General features: G+C 32.5%; 1 protein-coding gene across 2 annotated transcripts; it reads right to left on the bottom strand.

Annotated features, from left to right (window-relative positions):
• Positions 1-13,375: 13,375 nt before the first annotated feature.
• LOC103502780 (heat shock 70 kDa protein 16) lies at positions 13,376-19,893 on the bottom strand. 2 transcript variants are annotated; one of them, XM_008466856.3, is made up of 11 exons: positions 19,647-19,893; positions 18,922-19,148; positions 17,490-18,807; positions 16,813-17,025; positions 16,528-16,623; positions 16,352-16,453; positions 15,858-16,058; positions 14,649-14,795; positions 14,408-14,536; positions 14,206-14,336; positions 13,376-13,878 (listed from the first exon to the last, which is right to left on the bottom strand). In XM_008466856.3, the coding sequence occupies exons 3-11, from the start codon at positions 18,657-18,659 to the stop codon at positions 13,779-13,781; spliced, it is 2,289 nt and encodes a 762-aa protein (XP_008465078.1). In that variant the 5' UTR covers positions 18,660-18,807; positions 18,922-19,148; positions 19,647-19,893; the 3' UTR covers positions 13,376-13,778. The 2 variants fall into 2 exon arrangements, with proteins under 2 accessions (XP_008465078.1, XP_008465079.1); XM_008466857.3 differs by lacking the exon at positions 18,922-19,148.
• Between the last annotated feature and the right edge of the window lie 4,736 nt (positions 19,894-24,629).

Genomic DNA, 24,629 nt, shown 5'->3' with positions numbered 1-24,629 from the left:
TTCCATGATGCAGTAGAGGAGCATTATCCTTTCAAATGATATTGTGTTGTCATGGCGCGTTGGCATTAACTTCTTCTTAATAAAAACCAACCAAACACTTGCCTCAGTTGTCAGGTTGTGCAAGAATAGTCGATATTTCTTGATTGAAGTTACATCCCACTTTTTTCTAGCCCATGCTACTCTTTCCAATGCTTCTTGCATATCGCAGTCTGATGGTTCCCTGAAGATTGGATGTTCTACTGTGTTTCGTTCTAACTTGTAGATCGCATTGATGACCTCCAGTCCGTAATTCACCTTCTCTCCTTTACAATGGCATAATGCTTTTCAGTGTCGATCTTCCCATTGTAAAACATTTTTACCACTCCAGATCGAATTGCAGTCACCCCTCGTAAAAATTCTTGCCATCCTAACGCCTTAATAGGTGTTACGAGAAATGGCTGTAATTGCACTTCAAACATAAAGAGTCCCTTTTCCACCATGAAGTGTTTTCTTTCCTCGGCGGAAAGGACATCGTCCTCAATTTCTTGGCTCTCCTCTTCTTGTTGAGTCTTTTCTTTCTTAACTCGCCTCATGGCATCTTGACCTTCTAATGCTTTCTTTTTCTTCCTTGGTTGTCTATCCTCAACCTCCTCCTCTAAAGGACTCAAATTATTCCAATCTTCCTCACCAAACTCTGTAATAGGCTTCTCCTTCTCCTTTTTCTTGTTCTTCTTCATGGAGAGAGCTAACTTTTTAGTCTTATTGAAGAGCTCTTCCCGCTCCCTCAACTTTCTTTCTCTTTTTTTTTCTACCAAAGCGTTCACGCCTTAGGCTTGAGCCTTGATTTTTAATAACTCAAATTTAACTTTTTTTCTTTCTTTTTCTGAGCTTCTTTCGCAATCTCCCAAATTCAGTATTGGCAATGGGCGAAGAAGGTTCTTTCTTGCGTTCTTCTTTTAACTCTTCTTCCCCTTCCTCGCTTACTACTTCCTCTTCTACTTCTTTCTTTCTTTTATTTTCTTTTTCTTCTTCTTCCCTTTTCTTTTTCTCCTCCTTAATCTTTTCCTTTTTCACCTTCTCCTCATCTTCTTTTTGCTTCTTTTCGGCCTCTTCTTTCATTATTTCTCTCTGTTACTTTCTTTAAGGAGCAAGTTCAACATCATTCCAATATTCTTATTCGTCATAGGTATCTCTTGCCCCTTGAAGTTGAAAGGGTTCCACCCTTTCGTTTTAAAAACTTCACTTGAACTGGGTTATGCGTCATTGTGCGAAGTGGCCCGAAGTTGTGCTTGCTCTAACACAAGACCATCGAAGCATACAATTTTGGTGTCTCTCCCAGATGGATTGGTTGTAGTTGGTGTTCCTTTCTTTTCAGATTGCTCAACAGTTTTGTTTTCGGCCATTGTCAAGAAGAAATAAGGTAAATCAGACGAGAAATAAAGTCTAAGAAAATGAAATCTTACTTGGCTCATCGGAGAAGTTGATCGAATAGCTCAAGAGTTCTGGTTAGAGTTCGTGTGGCTAAAAGTTCGAAATAAGGGTTTAAAAAGGGATTAAATAGGTAAGACTAACTATGGTTAAGGTTACGGTTAACCGCGTGGTTAACATCACACATTATCAATGCAAAGTGATATGATCTGACAACGTCGTTTGGGTTTTTGATGGCAGCGTAATCATTACTCTTAAAATCCTAATTTTAAAAAATATGAAACGTTTGATCTTCCCCGAAACCCTAATCATTAATACTAAAACCCTTTTGCACAAGACCTTGTAAGAAGATCAAGACGCCTAATGCGTTTTGATGTGAACCCCTCTCGCTTGGCGACTTCGTCGCGCTAAACCTTAACTTAATTCGCCTACATGCTCCGCAAGAAAACTTGCACTCCCAAACTTGAAAAGAATATACAAAAGTAAACTACAACATAAATACAAGTATATAAAAATAATTACAAGTATAATGTACAAAAAGAATACAAAATTTGAGGATGCACAAGATAAGTAAGGGAAATTTATACGTTACAAGTGCTTCCTTGCGTTCAGGTTCTTTGGCGAGGGCGATTGTGTCTCATCGCGTGTTGTTCCTCATAGCTTCCTAGCCTTATTGTCTTTTCCTAAACTTTGTGGATCATTTATTACATGGCTATCTGCGTCTTGATTACTCATCGCAATAAGCCTCTACTCCCAATCATTCATCACTTTGTTTAAATCATCTTTCTTGGACCTTATCGCGTAGTTAGTTAAGATATAAATCTTACTAAGCTGAACGTGTGGACACTTTCTTTAATGCCTTTATATATGGGTTCTTAAACTTCAACAAATTTAACATTTAAGATCTCAGGCGTTTAAGGTTCTCAACTTCATTTGCGAGATGCATTCATTGAATTCCCTCTTGGTCATTGTCCCAAAGATACACTTAATTTTAGGGCTGATTCAAGCAAGTACAAAGTACTCTGGTACCTTAAACCTCTTCGTGCATTCTTCGTCTGAACCCGTGATTCACCAAAGTTAAGCGTTTTACCCAAAATCAAAGTACAATCATTTTCCTAAGTTTGAAAAATCAATTCCTCGACAACAGCACAAAAAGATTGTTGAGAAATATTATGCTCGGACTTAGGGTTGTTTATATACGGTAGTTAATTCTATGCGATAAGTCATTGATCATGATCATTGTATGCGAAGTACTCACTATGTATCTCTTTATCGTATAAGAGCTAAGTCCTCGTTGAGTACAAGTTTTCATATTGCTTGCCCAGAAACAATAGGTTTATTTGGATGATCCAGAGTCGAACACAGGAAATTGATATCAAAGATTAGTTCTAGGATTCACTCATCAATCAGACGATATAAAAGAATAAAGAATAATAAATAGACGAATGTAAGTGGAATTATAACTACTTATGTACGCTAGAGATTCTGCAAAGGGGAATTTGATGGATGCAAAATGGAGATGCGAACTAACTTGTATTAAGAATGGGTGAAGGAATGTCTATATATTACTAGGCAATTATGCCATAAAAGCCTTGATGCGATATAGATTTCATAACTAGTCAATGATTAAGGCAAGCTCCCTTTGGAGTCTTTAAACATCACACTTGTCCTCTTGTCAAGGTACAAATGATGCAATCTAGTTAGGTGAGATATATTTAAAAGATTTTACTTATAAAATTATATAGAGCTTCGCGTTTAAGGACAACAACCTCTTGGCGCCTATTCTCCACACTTATCCTCTTGTTAGGGTACAAATTATGGAAGTTATCTCGCCAAGGTGGAGTTTATCTCCAAACTCCTCCTTGCGCGCGTTAGCCATATCCTTGTTACTTGCCCTCTCAGGTAGTTGGCAATATACACTGCCAAGTGATGAAAATAGTTCAACTAATACAATAAGAGTTATAACCAAAACAACTTATCAAGAATCTCTCGTACGTCCTAAACTACGAATAACAAATTGACAGATGAAAAGTAAAGAGATGAATGGATTGAAGAGGTATAAACATGAAGAGGTATAAACATGTAATATATAAATATATATTACATGTTTAAGGATTAGTATTTAAGGACTATAAATAGGTTGTTCATTAGAGGAGCACTGATATGTAAGGATTAGAAGTCACCTAGAGAATAAGAAGGTTTCCGAGTGGTGGTGCCCCAACTTGAAGTTTTAGTAGATTCAGAGTCGTCAAACATGAGTAAGTTTCTTCCTCCTCTCTGTAATTTAATTTATAGAAGCATGTTTAACCTTATAATAGATTTTAGTTTCTTTATAATTTTGTCAATGTATTGGTATTTTTATAATCCTAATTAAATTGAGTTAATGTCTCTGTAATTCTTCCGCTATGCAAGGGCTCTCATCCCTTCAATTGGTATTAGAGCCATCTCAAATTTTAATTGGGAATTTTAAAAATTTGTATTGATTTGGTGGGATCTGCATTGTGAATGTGGGTATTTTTGCAATTGAATGTTTCTGTAATTTTGGCCATAGATTTACTGTTTTAATATGATTAAAATGTAGAGGCCCCTACATTTTTTGGCATTTTAGTTTGTAATTCTTGTAAATTAGAGTCCAAATTGGATTCAGGATATTTTTCTATGAAAAATGATATCAATTTCGCTCAAAATTGACCACAGAAGGGCCTACAATTGGTGATTTATCAACACTACACAGAAATCGAGGCAGAATTCAAAAAAATTATGCAGTGTCCGGAGATGAAAGAAGGGTTGACGTCATGATAACGTCAACCCGACGTTAGCAAGCACTGAGAAGAGGCACGGCTCAGAGACTCATGGCTCGGGTAGACGTGTTCTTGTCAAATGACTTGCTTGGACGGCTCGCAGTCGGCTGTGTTTCAAGACGGTCGGCTCCAAGTTGGCTCTAGTTCAGCTTATGGCATGTGGTTCAACTTCAGTTCAACATTTGGCGTCCGTTCAACCTATTTTTGAGTCGGTTCTTCATGTTTTGGGTCGGTTCAAGCTTTTTTGGGCCGGTTTGGTGCTGTTTTTTACTGGTTCAAGGCTTTTAGACCCAGCTTAAAGCTTTTTGAAGGTTTTTGGATCGGTTTTAAAGCTTTAGAAACTGTTTTAGGATTTTGTAAAGCTTAATTATTGTAATTTTTGCTTTATTTTATCCTAGGGACCAATTTTACAGGTTCAATTGTTATTTAAATGTTTTATGGATGTCATTTAGACAAATCTCACCTTAGGTTAAGCATGTTCATGCATTTTTATATATTATAAGTGTTATAATGTATGGTATTAATGCATGGTTATAAATTTCATGAGTTATTTAAAGTATGTTGATATTTTAAATATATGAAATTAGATAAGCATGATGCATGACATTAATATAAGTGTTATATTTAAATTAATGTTCTGTATATGTTTGATTGATTTTCATGTATGTTTTTAATATAAGTGTTATATTAATTAAAATGAAAATCAATTTGCATTGTGCATATTATATCCATAGTTTAATATAATTGTATATTAATGTAATGTTTTGCATGTAATATGGTTTTATTTAATTATAATTTGATTTTAATTAATTAAACCATAGTATGCATGATTATATGGCTAATTAACTAATTTTATAATAGTTATAAAATTTGATAATTAAAAATTGTCAACCTATAATAAAGAATTGCATCCAAACATAGGATCTTAGGATTAATTTGGTTTAATTTTAAATTGTTTAAAATTAAATAGACCTAAGATCACATTAATTCTAATAGGATTAGAATTAAGTCTTATTTTAAGTAGGACAAATAGGATTTAAGGTTATAAGGGAACTCCACCTGAGTTTTGTCTAAGACTAAGGGTACTTAAGTTAACGGTTTGCGGAACACCTTCTACCTGGGAACTGACCCAGAACCGATGTTGAATTAACCTTATTCCTATTAGCATAAGATGTCACTAGGTAAATTAAATGGTTTAACACACCTAGAAACTTTAGAGTAAAGTTTTATTATAAGAGTTATAATAAAAATAGACTTAGTTAGATTCATTTAACCGGAATTTAGCTAAGTACAACAGATCCTGAATTAATATAACATTTTAGTGGGAGAAAAATGGTATATATGATATATCAATTTTTAGCTCTCACGTCCCTAAGAGTTCACACATGAGATTCATACTCGGCTTCGTGTCACCCTGGAAACGACCTCCCTTCGAAAAGTGTTTGTATGGGTCAATAACAAGGTGAATAGGGGAAATGTTCATAGTAAGTGGGAGACGGACGTGTGTCAAGGTATCCTACGGTCTCTTCCATTAGGTTGCACCGGTAGATTTCTATGATCCACCTACGTGTCATCCTGGAGCGACCATCCTTTCGGAGGGTCTAATGATTTAAGTTGGAACAACGCAAACTCCAGAAATGGATAGGGTTTCATAAGTTAATCTTTAACAGTTGTCTTTCCTACTGATAACTTGTTGAAGCATACCTCTGGGATCTGAAAATGGTAGGGAAACCACACTTATGGGATGAATTAAGTTAGTTAAAGAATCCTTGACCGAACAACGGTAGCTAAGAACTATAGGAATAAGAATTATTCTAGTATTAGTAATTAGCTGAGTTTGTCTTAATGCCTGAGAGGAGTAGTTGATCACCCTTCGATGGCTGTTGCTCTAAACTTCTGAAGTATCGTTGCAAAAACTAAATCATTTGTTTGATTAGGGTTCTTTTATTATTTGTTTTTGGTGAATTGATTGGATTATTTTGTGTAATGGGTTAAGACAAAGATAACTAATATGGTCAATTGTTTGTTATTTTTGCATGTCTTTCTCAATTATAGCACTGCTTAAAAAAGAACAATTAACCAGTGAAATTATGCGACGTGGAAATCAAAACTGAATATGATTCTAGTTATCATTGATCTACACTTTGTCTTAATGAAGGAATGTCCTCCTTTTCCCACTCAAAATGCATCCCAGAGTGTCAGGGATACACATGGCCGGTAGACAAAGGCTAATGACAAGGCCCGCGTCTACAACTTGGCTAGTATGTCTGACATATTAAGTAAGAAACATGAGATCATGGTCACTGCACGTCAGATCATGGACTCCCTCTGAGAGATGTTTGGACAACCGTCCATTCAGATCAAACAAAAGACTATTAAATACATTTATAATGCACGTATGAAAAAGGGCCGATCTATTAAAGAATATGTTCTCGACATGATAGTCCACTTCAATGTAGCAGAAATGAATGGAGCGGTCTTTGATGAGAAGAGTCAAGTGTTTTTATCTTGAAATCTCTTCTGAAGAGCTTTCTTCAATTTCGCAACAATGTAGAAATGAACATGATAAAGTACAACATGACTACCCTCCTAAACGATTTACAAACTTATTAGTCTCTTAAGGGACAGAAAGAAGGAGAGACAAACGTTGCCCATTCCAAGAGATTTCAGAAGGGTTCATCCTTTGGAACCAGGTTTGCACCTTCATCTCCTGGATCTAAGAAAATTCAAAAGAAGAAATGAGGGAAGGGGAAGGAAGGGTCCTACTGCTGCTGCTGAGGGCAAAGGGAAGCTAAAGTAGTCATCAAGGGGAAATGTTTCCACTCCAATGTGGATGGACACTGAAAAAGAAACTGTCGCAAGTACCTTGCTAAGAAGAAGGAAAAGGAAGGTAAATATGATTTACTTGTCTTAGAAACATGTTTAGTGGAAAATGACCAAAATGTCTGGATACTTGATTTAGGAGCAACTAACCATGTTTGTTCTTCTTTACAATAAACTAGTTCCTTTAAGCAGCTTGAGGAGGGATAGATGACACTCAAAGTTGGAATAGGAAATGTCATTTCAGCTTGAGCAGCGGAAGCGGCCAAGTTATTTTTCGGAAATAGATTCATGTTTTTGGAAAACTTGTACATAGTTCCTAAAATTAAGAGGAATTTAATTTCCGTTTCTTATCTTATTGAACATATGTACTCAATTAATTTTTCTATGAATGAAGCGTTCATTTTTAAGAATGGTGTACATATTTATTCGGTTAAGCTTAAAAACAAATTGTATGTATTGAGACCTAATGAAGAAAAGCAATTTTAAGAATTTCTCCGAATAACAATACCTATCTACGGCATTTAAGATTAGATCAAATTAATCTCGATCTGATCGAGAGATTGGTAAAGAATAGACTTCTAAATGAGTTAGAACATGATTCATTACCTTTATGTGAACCTTGTCTTGAAGGAAAAATGACTAAAAGATCTTTTACTGAAAAATGTTATAGAGTCAAAGAGCCCTTAGAACTTATACATTCAAACCTCTGTGGTCCGATGAATGTAAAAGCTAGAAGAGGTTTTGAATAATTCATCTCTTTTATAGATGATTATTCAAGGTATGGTTATTTATACTTAATGGAGCACAAGTCTGAAGCTCTTGAAAATTTCAAGAAGTATAAGGCTGAAGTTGAAAATCTATTAAGTAGAAAGATTAAAATATTTCAATCTGATCGAGGTGGAGAGTACATGGATTTGATAATCTAGGACTATATAATAGCACATGGAATCCAATCCCAACTCTCAGCATTTGGTACACCTCAACAAAATGGTGTATTAGAAAGGAGAAATAGAACCATGTTAGACATGGTTCGTTCAATGATGAGCTATGCTCAATTGTCTAGCTCGTTTTGGGGGTATGCAGTAGAGATTGCAGTTTATATCTTGAACAATGTCCTCTCGATGAGTGTTTCTAAAACACCTTTCAAGTTATTGAGAGGACGTAAACTTAGTTTAAGTCACTTTAGAATCTGGGGTTGTCCGTCCAGCACACGTGTTAGTGACAAATTCCAAGAAGTTGAAACCTCGTTCTAGGTTATGCCAATTTCTTGGTTACCCTAGAGAAACGATAGGTGGTCTATTCTTCGATCCATAAGAAAACAGAGTATTTGTATCGAAAAATGATAATTTCTTGGAAGAAGACCACATGAGAGATCATAAACCACGAAGCAAATTAGTAATAAATGAAGCTACTGATGAATCAACAAGGGTTTTTTTATGAAGCTGGTCTGTTATCAAGAGTTGATGAAACCAACACATCAGGTCAGTATCATCCTTCTCAATTGTTGAGAATGCCTCGACGTAGTGGAAGAATTATATCACAACCTAACCGTTACTTGGATTTAACTAAAACTTAGGTTGTCATACCAAATGATGGCATTGAGGATATCCATTGTCCTATAAACAGGGAATGAATGATATAGACAAGAACCAATTAGTCAAAGCCATGAACCTTAAAATGAAGTCTATGTACTTCAATTCAGTATAGGAGCTTGTAGATCTACTTGAAGGGGTGAAAACTATAGGGTGAAAATGGATCTATAAGAGAAAGAGAGATTTAGTTAGGAAGGTACAAACCTTCAAAGCTAGGTCGTAGCAAAAGGGTATACCCAAAGGGAAAGGGTTGACCATGAGGAAACTTTTTCCCCTGTTGCTATGTTAATGTCTATAAGGATTCTCTTGTCCATAACCACATTTTATGATTATGAAATATGGTAAATGGATGTCAATACTGCTTTTCTGAATGGCAATCTTAAAGATAGTATCTTTATATCTCAGCCCGAGGGATTCATAACCTAAGATCATGAGCAAAAAGTTTGCAAGCTGAATCGATCCATTTATGGATTGAAACAAGCATCCAAATCTTGGAACATTAGGTTTGATACTGCGGTCAAATCATACGATTTTGACCAAAACGTTGATGAACCTTGTGTATACATGAAAATTAACAAAGGTAAAGTAGCATTCTTAGTACTTTATGTGGACGATATTCTTTTCATTGGGAATACTGTAGGATACCTAACTGACATTAAAACTTGATTGGTAGCCCAATTCCAAATAAAAGATTTTAGAGAGGCACAATATGTTATTGGGATCCAAATCATAAGGGATCTAAGAGCAAAACTCTAGCACTATCTCAGATAACCTATATCGACAAAATTTTGGTTTGATATTCGATGTAGAACTCTAAGAAGGATTTATTACCTTTCAGGCATAGGGTTCACTTGTCTAAGGAACAATGTCTTAAAACACCTCAAGAAGTTGAGGATATAAGACGTATTCCCTATGCCTCAATTACGGGTAGTTTAATATATGTTATGCTCTGCACTAGGCCAGACATTTGTCATGCAGTCAGAATAGTTAGTAGGTATCAATCCAACTTAAGGTTAGACCACTAGACGGTGGTTAAAATTATTCTCAAGTATCTTAGGAGAACGAGAGACTACAAGCTTCTGTATGGAGCTAAGGATTTGATCCTTACAAGAAACACTGACTCTAATTTCTAAACCGATAAGGATTCTAGGAAATTCACGTCAGGTTCAGTGTTCACCGTGAACAGAGGAGCTGTGATATGGTGTAGCATCAAGCAAGGATGCATTGTATACTCTATTATGGAGGCTGAGTACGTCGCTGCTTGCAAAGCAGCAAAAGAAGTAGCTTGGCTTAGAAAGTTCCTGCATGATTTGGAAGTTGTTCCTTGCTACTTGATTCAGGAAGAAACTGCCCCAAGTACCTTGCTAAGAAGAAGGAAAATGAAGGTAAATATGATTTACTTGTCTTAGAAACATATTTAGTGGAAAATGATCAAAATGCCTGGATACTTGATTCATGAGCCACTAACCATGTTTGTTCTTCTTTATAGGAAACTACTTCATTATGTACATCCCATAGAAACTAGAGTTTTAGTCCAAGTGGGAGTTTATGGGGTTTTATGTCCTAAAACTCGTAGATAGTAAATATAATCCATTTATCGTTATTAATAAAGTGTTATTATTATAATTTCAATAAGTGTTATTGATTTTATTATTAGTTTTGTCTTAATAACCTAAATCCAATAAACTAACGTCCTAAGTTGTTTGATGACTCTTGAACAATATGTAGAGATATACAGGGATCAATGTTCAAAATCAGCTTAAAGGGTTTATAATATAAGGATAACTTTGGGTACCTTATCCTGGTAACACTATGGTTACAACTCACTTTGTGTTTGATACAAACGCAATGATCCAATGCGTTCGTGTAGATGACATGCGAGTGAGAGTATCCTATGCAATAAGTTTGCATAAGACTGAACCACGAAATATTAATCATTAGATGTAACTCCGTTAACTAGTTGGGTTTCTATTTCATTAAGATGACCTAGTAACTTAGTCTTAATCCTGAGTGTATTATGAACTCCTATTCGCGAGAGATTGTCCTTTGATTCGTACGAGTGAAAATGGTCAGATTGCTAACTCAATATGCTTATCATTTTTTGGACAAGACCGAATAGGGAGCTGGGAACATAATCACTCAAGATGGAATTTACTCCTTCCTAACTTTAGGGTAAGTAGATAAGTGTTCTCTTAAATGGTGTCTCCGGGACTTAAACAAAAGGCTCTACCCTCTCTATGGCACAAGAGGAGTTTCTGTTTAGTAGTTGGACCATAAACAGGTTGTTCAATAGAGGAACACTGGTATTTAAGGACTAGAAGTAATCTACGAGTAAAACGGTAATTTGACCCAGCTGGTGTTACGAACACTTGAGAAGGATTAACTAATTGGTATGTTTGATTGATTAGGCTCTAATGTCAGTTTTCATTAAAGTGTAATTATATATTCTTTTAGTTGCAGAAAGTAGCTAACAGGCTATATAGTGCTCACATTGTCAATGCAGTATAATTATTTCAATATTTGCATTTTTTATACTATAGTTAATTGCTTGGATATATGCCCCATTGTCACTACAGTGTAATTAATTCAATTTATGCATTTATGAGGCTATAATTAGTTTCTAATTTTTATAATGTCTTATTTTTATCATAACTTTTTTCTAAGATCTAGGGATTTAACAGTTTGTTAGAATATTTAAAATTTAGTAGTTGTTCTTTATTTTCGAATCTTAGACTATAACTACGACTTTTAAATTTTGTTTTTAATTTTAAAAGTACATGTTATATTAATTACCATATCTATTTGTTATGGATTCAATTAATCAATATTCAAGGGATGTAATTAGTTGGTTTAAATATATATATATATATATATATATATATATATATATATATATATATATATATATTTAAGCCTAATTTTAATGCCAATTAAAATTGTTATATCCAATCAATAAGTTTGTTAAAAATCTTAAGAGTTAATATTTGAAAATTAAAATGATTTTAGTAATAATTTTGAATTTTGAAATCTTGTCCAACTTCCTTCATCCCCTTTACTCAATAATCAACAATCTCTTGTTATGGATGATAAATGTTTAAGAGTTTTGTTCAATGGTAGATAGAATGAAAATAATCATTACTGAGGCTTCTATTTCATTGAATTTTGTGTCCATTCGAACAGATCTTTCAACCAGCTTGCTAATCTAATTCAATCTAAAGTTATTGTTTTAGAAAAAGAATACCTCATCTTCACTACTTAAAGTTTGAATTGTTTTAGATTTTTAGTTTTTTTCAAATCACTCCTGAAGCTCTCAATCAAGCATGTTTCTTATCACCTTCTTGTCTTTCATCACCTTTAATTATATAAAGAATAAAGGTTTTTAAATGGATTTAGGTATTCTATTTTTATCCCAACAAAATACCCAAAAATCTTGTGTATTTTTTAGATAAAATCGCCCCAATATAGTATAATACTAAATAAATAATCGAATATTATCTAATATAAATTAAATATTTTCCTTAAGATGATGGAAATGGTAAAGATAATCAAATCTTATGTTGTTTTTGGATAAAAATTGTTGAGAATGAATTTCGTATCTTTGTAGTTATTCGAAAAATACAAAATAAAAATGTAGGATCAAGTTGGAGATGGAACTGAAACTTCAAATAGAACTGTAACTTGCAAAAGGAATGGTGGAGATTGGGTTTGACTGCTTAAAGAAGATGGAATGAAACTGTAACTTGAAGATTGAATATGTAACTTGGAGAATCGAAAAAAAAATGAAAAATGAAGTTATCTACAAAAGTGCTAGAAAATGAAGGGATTTTGAATTTGATTAGACGAGTAGTTAGGAATTTTTATGTTCCAAAATTTATTATAATGTAATTATGTTTTATTTTAGCTCTAGAAAGTAGGTGGCAATTCTGAATTATAAGGACATTTTGGGTTTTTGGATATCTTTAGACCCATTTTGTCATTTTTGAAAAGTTTTGTTATTTTTCCCAATAGTAAGTTATTGCTATTCATCTAGTTGGTCCTAAGATAAACAACCCTATTTTGAAAACTTATTAGAAATCCATATTTCGAAAATCTTATTAAAATTATATATTTTCGAAATGTTAGTAAATAAATGTATAAATATTTATTAAAGATACAATTTCAATTAGGATATAATCCAAGAACTAATTGGGATATTAAGAATAGAAATTTTTTATACAGAAAAGATTTGCTGCAATTTTCTCTCGAATATAAATCTAAATTCAATTAAGATATAATCTAATAACCGAGTTTGCAATCGCAAATCCCGCTATCTTGCCCGATTCATTTAAAATACACGATTCATTAAAACTATGGAATACCCAAAATTGAAATTACCAAAAAGTCATAAATGCCTACATTAAATATTTCGCTAAAAATCTTATTCTACGCAAATTCTGCTAAATTCCCAACCGTGTGAACCAATTTTGCCATTACATCCATTTCCCCTCAGTATTTTATACACTAGATTACAATCGAATTGGTATCGATAGGAAAACATATGTGCAACTAGAAAATCTTGAATTGACATCAATAGGAAAACATACACGCAACGAGAAAATCTATATTACAGCTTACTTTTCATGTTTAGTGTCCAAAAAATGCTTTCACACGTTTAGAAACTAATGCAAGACTTGCTCATATAAATGGATCAAACGTGAAACGTCAACGTCTTAATGAAGCTAAAATTACCCTTTTTTCCTGTGTAGCTCATGATAACCATGGAATGTGTGTATTATATGTATAACTATAAAGATATGATGAGTTTTCACAAAATCAATGTATGAAAAGACAATGAATAGAAAGGCAATAATTCTATGAGGGTTGCCGTCAAATGGTTGCAAAACTGAAAGACAACCCTCATTCGAATGATACAACACTCATGAAGGTTTCAAGTGAATGTGAGAACCTCCCCCCCCCCAAACAAAAAAAAAAAAAAAAAAAAAACGAAAAGAAGAGGAAATAAAAACACAAGCTGATTGGTTATCTGTCATGACCTGCAGTTGTACTACTCTTCATTCTGGACACTTAAAACAGTGGCAAGAGATATCATCGACTTCTGTCAGAAGAATAATAATCAAAATCTTTGATTAATCTTAAGAAGAAACAATGCTGCCTTTTAAGAATGGTGATTATCAGAAGAATTCTGATGGTTTGTTTCCTTGGAATCTCCTGAATTTGTATTGGAAGACACAGGTCTCAAGATCCTCTGGCATGTCCTGAAATGCAGTTTAATGTTAAGCAAATGGTAGTAAGCCACTGGATGATAAATAAAAGGCTGCAGATACCAAGCATGCTTATTTGAAAATAAATATAGAACTGAGCTAAGTTACGGTTTTTCAGGTTCGAATCTATTTATAACACGTTGGCATAACCAGAAAGATCGTAGCTTAAAATTAGCGTCCTAAGTGACCATTTAGACTCAGTTCACCAGATCCATAGTCTAGTACTATGAAAACCGGATCAGGAAAACTTCTCTACAGTAAGTGTCTAATCTTACACAAACTTCTTAAATTTCCAACAAATCAAACAGAGAAGCATCATACTTGTCGAAATCCTCTTCCTGAGTTCTGATCTCACTTGACCATAGTAAAGGGTCAGTGTGTTTTGCTATCAGCTCTTGTTGTTGGTTTTTCTCTGTTAACCACTGCTCTACTCTGTCGCACTCCTCAAAGATCTGGAGAAAAGTAGAGAGTTCACAACAAACCCAACTAAGAATCGTAACACGAGAGGCTACTAGTCATTTACCAATGCTCGAACTTGAGGTGAAAGTGAATCCCCAGAGTTTCTATAATCAGAAATACGCTTTAACAGATGTGCTTTAGCTTGTGCTCTAGCTTCTTCATCCTCGTATCGGTTAATTATAGGATCCACCAACTAAGAAAAGTGGAAGAATAGAATAAGCAAAGAGAAGAGAAATTGAAATGGGAAACTTCTGGTTCAGAAAATGTTATACAACATTGTATCATACAACAGAAATAGAAATAACCTTCTTAAGATCGTCTAGCTTAGTGGAATAAGCACTCTCTGTCTCATCGTCTCCATCCTCATAAAGCCACTCCTCTGTTTGCTGGAGGCTTGAGGAGATGCCTTCTCGCTCTTGATCACTAGCGAAACTCCGATATGTGTTGAAAAGCTATTAAAAAAACCACATCAAGGATCATCATTGTTTTTATAACGATAAATAATATTCAAACTGCAACATTAGATTTCTGTAAAGATAAAAAAAATCGGCAGGATATTGACCCGTATCCGTGAGAATTAAAGTTTTACTTCAAGATACTGTGAACATTTAGTGAAATAAATGATCTAAATTTTAGTGAAATCTCGATTTAAAAAATTGACGAAGACAAAGTGCTTTGATATTTTTATTTAGAAAAAAAAGTGGTTGAAATTGAGTTGATCTTGAATTACAAAATAATAAGCTAAAATTATTAAGATAAATAATATCTGAGTTTAGGTAAAGTCTTTTTAAAAAAGCTACCCAATAAAGTTTGGTTAAATAAGAAAACTTTTTACATATTTAAGTGAGTGATTTTTAAAAATAAGAAGAAAAGCAGTTTTAATTTTGATTCGGTTATGTTTGAAAAATATGAAAAATATTTTATTTTGAACCTCACTATATTAAAACAATTAAAACACATAATTAAGATGACAAATTTAAATTAATCTATAATCAAACCTTTGATTAAATGCAATAAAATATATCATAACCCTAAGACCCTAAACCCTAAACCCATTTCCAAGCTTCCTAAACATGCAATCCAATCACAATTTTGTTTAAATCGAAGCAAACTAAATACCCCAGCTTAAACCTGAAGGCTTAATATTCTCAGGTTTACGATTCCAAATTTGTACGTCAATGGCCCCTTAAAATGTTGTTAGGCAATGTTGATAGAGCTTAAACTTCCATTGAAACTAATTGATGCATTATGCTTGCATGACGGAAATCAATAATTTGATCTAAAAGTTGGTGTGTGGTAGCAACTGAAATTCTTATAACCACGGCCCAAGTAGTCAAAACAATTTAGCAGTAGCATTACAAGATTGATTTAAGTGTCTGGTTCACGCATCCATTGAAACTAAACCGAGCATATAGAAGTAAATGGAGCTTTAAATTATTTGTTCGTATCACTCAAATGAAAATATGCTATTGGGATCAGAAAAACTTTGAGCCTCAGGAAAAAAGAATAATTACCTTATTCCTCATCTCATAGACATACGACTCCAAAGCATTCTTCTTATTTTTGGCCTGTTCCATATTTTTATCCTGTTGGGCCAGTTGGAGTTCTCTTCCTTGGGCTTCTAAGAGCTCAGCCTTGGTCATTCCACCATATATATGTTCACTAACTGGTATGTCAATCCTCCTTGTGCCCCTAGCTTTTCTTGAAACATCAGACTGGACAAATGCAATAAATCAATTTATTTAAAAACACCAAATTTTTGTGAAGTACACTCAAAGAGATAAGAGACAAATTTCCAGGAAAGGAAAAGTAGGGAGATAAGAAACATAATATGAGCTTTTCTAGATGGTATTGGCATGTCTCCTGAGAGAGACAGGAAGGGAGGGAGGGGCGAGAGAGTATAGGCATTTCCAAAAGCGGAAGATGTATATATTACAGAATTAACAGCAAAACCATATTTCTGATGCATATAAAGCTTTTTAAGTACTGAAAGGAATGTCTTCAATACCTCTGAATGGAAAGAATCAACAAACTCGGTCTCCATCTTCTCTGTGTTCGAGTGAGTAGCATCTCTCCTTGAAATTTGTTGATCTATAGTATCCTCTACAATCTAAATTCATAGTTCATATAAATACATAGAAATTTCCAATAAGCAATGGAAAATCTGACGGAAATATTACTTACTGTAGCTGATTCAACAGTAATGATCCCATTCATATTTAATTGAACTCTGACTTTAACCCTTGAATTCGAGTTGTTTGAACCTTGGAAAGGACCAATCTACATCTCAAATGACTTAACATTTAACAATCAATTCCAATCCAACATAAGAAAAATTAAAAAAGAAACAGAAACAGGTTAACACACTCTCTAGAGTAGTTTCCGAACACTGCAGCAGTTTCCGGCTCGACAAGAACTACTTCCATAATAACAATAATAATAAATAAAAAAGATTAAAAGTGAACATACTGTAAAGCAACCAATTTTTGAAGACATGCCAGGAGGTAGTTCATCCGGGTTACTATAGACTGCTTCTAAGTGGAATAAACTGTTGCGCTGGAATGATAGAATTTTAGTACTTGGAATGTGCTGGCCTTTGGGAAATAGTACATTATTTAATCCTAAGCTAATTGGGCCTGCATCTGATGAGAAGCCAATTGAGAATGGAAATGAATCTTGAACCTGTGTTCCATCAACCATATACCATTTAGCATCCATGCAACTAATAAGCCCAGAAGAATGAACATGTCAAGTAAGTAGATGAAGAAAACACATAATTACAAGTTGCAAAATCGCCTAAATCATGTTATACAAGAACGAAATATCACATTTCACCCATTTCTAAAGAAAAATAATCGAACTGTTACTCTTTAGGTCAACAAATTTTGTTAAGTTAAGGTCAATGTTGGTAAAAAGAGTAGGATTCAAGAACCCTTCTTTGTCTAAGTACATTACACCCAAGAACCCAAAAGAAGCTAAAAGAAAAAAAGGAAAAAAAGCAGAACCATGACAGTTTTGTGTTTTATCCAGATCCAGTTATTGGCATTAAAGATTCAAGTTCATGCTAGGAATAATATAATCTTTTCTCGACTCCCGATTAAATGCCTAGCTAATGCAAGTCATAAAACCCCAAGGGAAGTGCAAACCTCATATTCTCTGACCCGGAAAACTGGGCTAAGCATGGCACACTGTAGAGCACAACCACGAGCTACACATTCACTAGCATTGAGTTTGCGACTGGGTTCTTTTTTAAATACAGAAGTCAATAACCTTGTTATCGCAGGGATCCTCGACCCTGATCCAACAAGCTCAACAGAATGGATTTTTTCTACAGCCAATCCTGCATCAGCTAAGCCTCTGGTACAGGGAATGCTAATCTTCTCCAATAACCCAGAAGCAAGCTTTTCAAATTCTTCTCTTTTGATAAACCCCTTAACGTCCTTCTCATCCATCAGGCATTCAATATTAAGAACTGCCTCCAAATTTGCACTCAAAACTTTCTTTAGCTTCTCACAAGCTGCCCGCAATCTGATAGAAGCCTTGACATTTAAATTTACATCGATATCATAATTCTTCTTAAATTCTGCTACAAAGTGGCTGAATAGAACCTCATCAAAGTCTCTACCTCCTAAATCTCTATCGTAGGTTTGTGACATGATCCTCATATGTCCAGGCTCAAATGATACAATAGAGACCTGGGTATCACAATGACCAATATCAACAAATGCAACATATATTGGACCTGTATTTGAGAAATCTGTTTTATAAATTCCATAGCTAAGTGCAGTTGCAGTACAGTCATGCATGAGTCTCAAAGGCTTTAAACCAGCAATAGCAGCAGCATTCCAATATAACCGTCTCTGCAAATCTGTAAAATACGATGGAATACCAATAACACAATCTGAAAATGGTGCTCCCAAATTTTTCTCAGCTACATCTCTCAGATGTGCAAGGAGCATTCCCATGATCTGAACAGGAGTAAATGTATGAGTCTCCCCCAAGTATTTCACATGAACCAAAATGCTCCCATCAAGGGCTTCAGATGTTTTGAAAGGAAACATTTTGAGATCAATTTGAACACCTGGCTCAGTGAAGTTACGTCCAATCAATCTCTTTACCTGAGATATTGTGGATCTTGGGTTCATTGTTGCAGAAGCAGCTGCTGCAGAACCCAAAAACCGCTGCTTTTCCCCAAAGCATATCACTGCAGAGGTTTCTCGTTGTGATTCCTCATTTAGAAGAACATCGATACCGCGTTGCCTCGACACAGCAATAACACAATTCTCATTTCCAATATCGAAACCTACTACACTCATCTCTGCTTGCCTGGTTAACTAGCTTTCAGAGAGAAAAACAAACTGAAAGAACTTACCGTCAACCAAATCATTAGCCAGAAAAATTCATGACCTATTCCTGGACTGTTCTTCAAAATGATGCTACAGAAACCATGGCCACCTAATATAACTGCATAAATATGAGATCAACCAATCAGCAACGAATTTTGATTCAACTTGAACCAAAACAAACTATAAGAGTTAAGAAAAAAAGAAAAATGACAGGAAATGATGAAAGGCCTACAACTGTAAGTATTTGACCGTGCACTATGTGATATAAAAGTCAACTGGATAGCATTCGGCAATTATAGCTAGTTGGAAGGTTTGCTTTTCCTCCCTTTCTGTACTCTTCTCTTGTAAACGAACAAATCTTTATACTCTCCATTTATTTCTAAAATATATTCTACTCCGTGAATAGGATGGACAATGGGGTAGACGGGGCAGAAGGAATGGTGTCTTCCACTTACAGAGCTGGAGGCAGATATTCACCAATATTCAAAAATAAGAGAAACGATAGATCAGATAAAAGAAACACACTTGACTCTAGGATCAAACAACATAATTAAACAGTCCTACAGATCCAAAGTAGTGCTACCATCAAATAATCTCCAAATTGTTAATTTCAAGTAATTTGGTATTAACTAACAATTGTAATATAGCGGTGAAACAAAAAAATTAAATGTAAATTAACAAACGTATGTCCTTGATTAAAGTATCAGATTCATGGTCATTAATTAGAAATGCCCTCGAATGCTATTGTTTCACGCATACAGCCCTAGCAAACCACAGCAAAATTCATCAAAAAGAAAAGGGGGATGCGTTAAGTGCCTAATAGAAGCAGGAAATGAAGTTGCATTGCATTGAGTGCCACGAAAATCAAAATTGCTAAATGCGGATAAAAAGAATTCACGTAATGGTCGCTCAATCTAATCAATAGAGAAACATGAGATGAAAAACATGAAAACCCACCAGAGGACAGCCAGTCAGAAGGTAACGGCGGCAGGAAACAGCACCGGAGATGGAAAAATGTACGAGAGAAAGAGAGAAGTTTTCGTCGGGGGTGGGGGAATCTAGGGAGGGAAGAGAGTCTTCTGTTTCACATTCCATTGGTTGGGCGACGATTTCGGGGAAATTATATATCGGTACAAAGGCGAGGCTTCGAGATTGCCTTGTCGCAGTTTTTCTTTTTTTCTTTTTCTTTTTCTTTTTCTTTTTTTTTTTCCACCCCATTACCACTCTTTTCTTCGCAATCACAACGAGTCAATGAGTGTCATTTCATTTCCTTACAATACATTGGTTAAGTTTGTAACATATTTATTAAAGAATTGGTTTATAATACATTCTTAAATGTTTAATTCAAAATATAAATTATCCTGCAATAGTTTAGACTGTTTTGCAACTACTCGAATTACTCTTGAAAGCCACCATAATTCAATTACTCCTTTGAATCCTCACTCTCTATTATGTAAAAATAATAAAAACAATGTAAATTTTTGTAGTTTATAAACATATTAAGATCTTAACTAGTTTATCAATATAAGAAAGCAATAAATTTTATTAAATCTTAATACTAATTTTGTAAAGACAAAATTATTACATAGTCTGAAGGTACTAATCCTTAACACGTGGCATCCAATAAAAATATTGAAATTTATATTCTAAAATTGGAGGTCGTAAATGACATTCAATAATGTGATTATTGAATTATTTATTAGTAAAATAGAGTATCATATTCTTGAATCCAATAAACTCATATTCTGAGACTATCCTGTGGACTTGAACTTTATGTAAAGACATAAATCTAAATCAAGTTTGAGTTCATAACCTAAACCCGGTCTATAGTATATGAATAAGGTCGAACACATTATTCTGGTAACACTATGGATGTCACCTACTTTGTAGTTAGTACAAACGATATGATCTTGAATTGTTCATCTAAAGACCATTAAATATGTACAAAAGTTTGCATAAGATTGGATCATTAAATAGTCACTTTTATATTATAACACCGTTGGCATTTTAATACTTACTATTTTTTTTAATTTGATAACTTAGGTAATTTAACCTTAATCCTAAACTAACTACAAAATTATGTTCACACGGGATTATCCTTAGATCTGTATAGGTGAGGGCAACTCATCAGGACTAGCCCAATATTTCTCTCATTTCAAGGATAAGACCGAGTAAATAGCTGGGGTCTGAGATGGAATTCACTTCAGACCTCTTTAGAGTCCGTGAATAGGTTGTTCCCTTATGCGTCGAATACAGGTCTTGAACAAAGGCCCCCCATCCTCTCATTGGCCCGAGAGGGATTCAATTTATAGTTTGGACCTTAAATCAATTGTTCATTAGAGGATCAGTGGTATTTCATACAATAAGTAATCTCGAGGGTAAACGGTAAATTGACCAAGTTGAGATTACAAACAACATGTGAAGGATTATCTTACTAATCATGGTTATATGTAGACATAAATATATCTATAGTGATAGAGTGCACTTTAATGGAATGACCTGTTAGTTAACGAATATTGATTATCTTGGTCTAAAAGAGTTTAGTTAGTTAATCTCGAATTGTTGGAGCTCATGATCTGTAGGTCTACTAGGTCCCTCCATTAGCTCATTATGATAATAAAATTTTGACCAAGGTGATTGAAAAATCGAAGAGTTCGAGTTAGTTTTTATTATTTTAATTAACGAGTTTTTTAGAAACAAGTGATATTTAAATATCAGAAAATTCAAATATGGATTTGAATTGATTCAATTGGATTGATCGGGATTTGATTTAATATTATTGTTTGATTAATATTAATTAATTAGATTAATTAATATTAAATAATAAAGTAATTTTAAAAATTGGTTTTTAGAAAATCAATTTTAAAAATCAAGTAATTTAAAATTCAAAATTCAGTATCAAATTGAATTTGGTTTCTAAAAAAGTGAAACTTTTCCACCTCTTCCACCTTTCTCGAATTCATATGATTTGCTTTATAAATTATGTATGCTTGCTTAATTGAAGATGATAAAGGGGAGAATGATAAGATTTTGGTGAAAAATATGAAGAGTTCATATTTTTTGTTTTTCTCTTAAAAAGTCACCGATTTGATCCTATAATTGTATTCTAATGTCAGACTATAGTAGAGAAGGCTTTTGTGGTCGTCTATGGATTGGAATCAACAAAAATAATTAAGAATCGAAGAAGAATTTCAAATTCAAAGATTAGTGTTATGTTGGATTATATGTTTTTCTCAATTTCAATTTCACGTTAATTAGATGAAATTAAGGTATTCCGTTATGATTCTCTTCTTTGCATGCTCGTCTATCCATCATAAAATTAAAGCCTTAAATGGTCTTTAAAGACATTTGTCATGCTCCTCCATCCATTATTATTATTATTATATAATATAATTATATAATAATAATAATATTTTATTAATTACTATTTTTCCTTTTTCTTTTTTCAACCAAATAAATTCCTCCTATTTCTCTTCAATAATTATTTTCAAACATCCTTAATATATATACACACACACACATTAATTCTCTCTCCTCATTTACCTTTCTTTCATCACATCTTACTTTTCTCTTTCAAAATACAATTTTCTTTATCTTAAATAATTATATTTCAACAAATATAATTATTTTTTTCTTTATCACAATAATTATACATATATAAATACATATAATTTACCAAAAATTTTAAAATCCCCCATCCTTATTAAACTACATAACATACAACTTAATTTAAGAGATAGCAGCACATATAGAAGTTATGTTCAAAATAATTACGTTTATAATAACATTTTTTAAAAATTGCAAATATAGCAAAATCTATCACTAATAAACCAAATTGATTTATCACTGATAAACTATAAGAGCCTATTAGCAATAGAAGTCTATCACCGATAGACTTTGCTATATTTGCAATTTTTCAAAAATATTGCTATATATTTAATAATTATTATAAAATTTATTACCTATTGTAATTTGCTTTAATTTAATTCTCAATAGCACCTTAAATCCAAATATTCTAATTAATTAAATATTGATATTTAATTAATTTTAATTTCCACAAAATCAAATAATTTTCAGTTTTTTTTTTAAATAATACCCAATAAAATTAAATATAGTTAAACAAAATTAAGATAATTAACCTCATATTATCTCTTACTTTTTTACATTAAAAAAATAATAAAAAGAATGAGACATTTCAGAAATTTTATTAAGACTATATATTTTCGAAATATGAGTAAAAATAGATATTATTGATTAGTTAAATATATATTTCGAAATTTTAGAAAATAAATATATAAAAATTTATTAGAGATAAGGTTTAATTAGGATATAATTAACGATAATATGGATAGAGATTCCATCATATAGGAAATATTTGGTTCAATATTTAATAGCAAATAAATCTTAGATTAGGTTAGGATCTAATGCAATAATTTGTAACCTTATCAATGTCCAATACATCATACATTGTAAATGAAAACCATAAAATACCATAGAATTAAGAGCAAGGTGGAAATTACTAGAAATTAAAAATTGCAAGGTCTTTTCCACAAAACTTATTAAATCCGTTTCTTCTAAATTTCCAATAAGAGACTCAAAGTTTGTCATTCCATTTTCCCACAAATATATTCCCTAATGCGATAACCGTGTAAATAACAAAATACTAAATAACAAACTAAAAATAACAAATCTTGGAAATATTTTTATTTATGCGACATATTTTTTTTGACTTTTTTATACCCAATTATATTCCTTTATATAGGACAATTCATTTCTTATATTGGTCAAAAAATGAGGGAGAATATCACAGATTACGAATATAATGTATTAGTTTCTATCAAATTTTCATATTATTAGAATTTAAATCAATTAATTAACAATTTATTTCTATAATTCATAATAGATATGTTTAATAACGATTTGAATTCAAATTTTAGATAATATTCCAAAATAATGGCAAATATAAATTCAATATGTACATATTCTTTATATTTCATAATATTTATCAAAACTTTATTAAATAATTCATAATACATACTTTTAATAATAATTTGAATTTAGATTTTATATTATCCTTTCAAATCGTCAATTTGTATTCAAATCTTACGTACTATCCCTAAAATAATGGTAAAAATAAAATTTTAATAATAATTTAAATTTAAAATTTAAAATTCAAATGGTTATAATTTAAAATTTAACAACTTATATTTCAAAATATTTATAAAAAATTTATTAAACAATACATAATACAAATTTTTAATAACAATTTGAATTTAAAACTTATTAATTAATTTTTTATAATAAACTTGAAAGAAATGTACGAAATTGAAATTGATTAGTTTTGGTATTTCTCGTAACCGATATAGAAAAATATTTAATTAGTTTTAAATTTTTGTTATAATCTCCAAATTTACTTCTTTATTAACAAAAAATTAATAAATTTGATTTAGTCTAAAATATTTCATCGAGTTACTTAAAAATATTTATATGGTTAGTAAATTTATATATTTCATTAACCTATTTGAAAATATTTGTTTGGAAAATATAAAAAAAATATAAATTTGAATATATTTAATTTGTTCCATTTGTTTTGCTGTTTATTTTTTTTTTAATTTAACAAAATCTATTTATTTATTAAATCGACTAGGTTTGATTGCGTTGATTTTTTACAGAGTTACAGTATTTGTACATATACATGACAATATTATTCTTTCAATATTAGATCTATGGTATTTGACATAATATATAACATATGTTGCTGACATAATTACATTGTAATTTATGTGTAATTTATGCTTTTAAATAATGTGATAAACTATTCGTTCTATATCTATTTGCTCATATAATCATGTACTTTTCCAATACAAAAAAGCTTAACATTAGGATGGATTTGTTACAAAACCAAGAATAAAAATGATTTTCTAAATAATGCCATTGAAT

Source organism: Cucumis melo, chromosome 4, assembly GCF_025177605.1.
Source record: "Cucumis melo cultivar AY chromosome 4, USDA_Cmelo_AY_1.0, whole genome shotgun sequence".
NCBI classification, from domain to species: domain Eukaryota; kingdom Viridiplantae; phylum Streptophyta; class Magnoliopsida; order Cucurbitales; family Cucurbitaceae; genus Cucumis; species Cucumis melo.
This window is presented reverse-complemented; position numbering and strand designations above follow the sequence as displayed.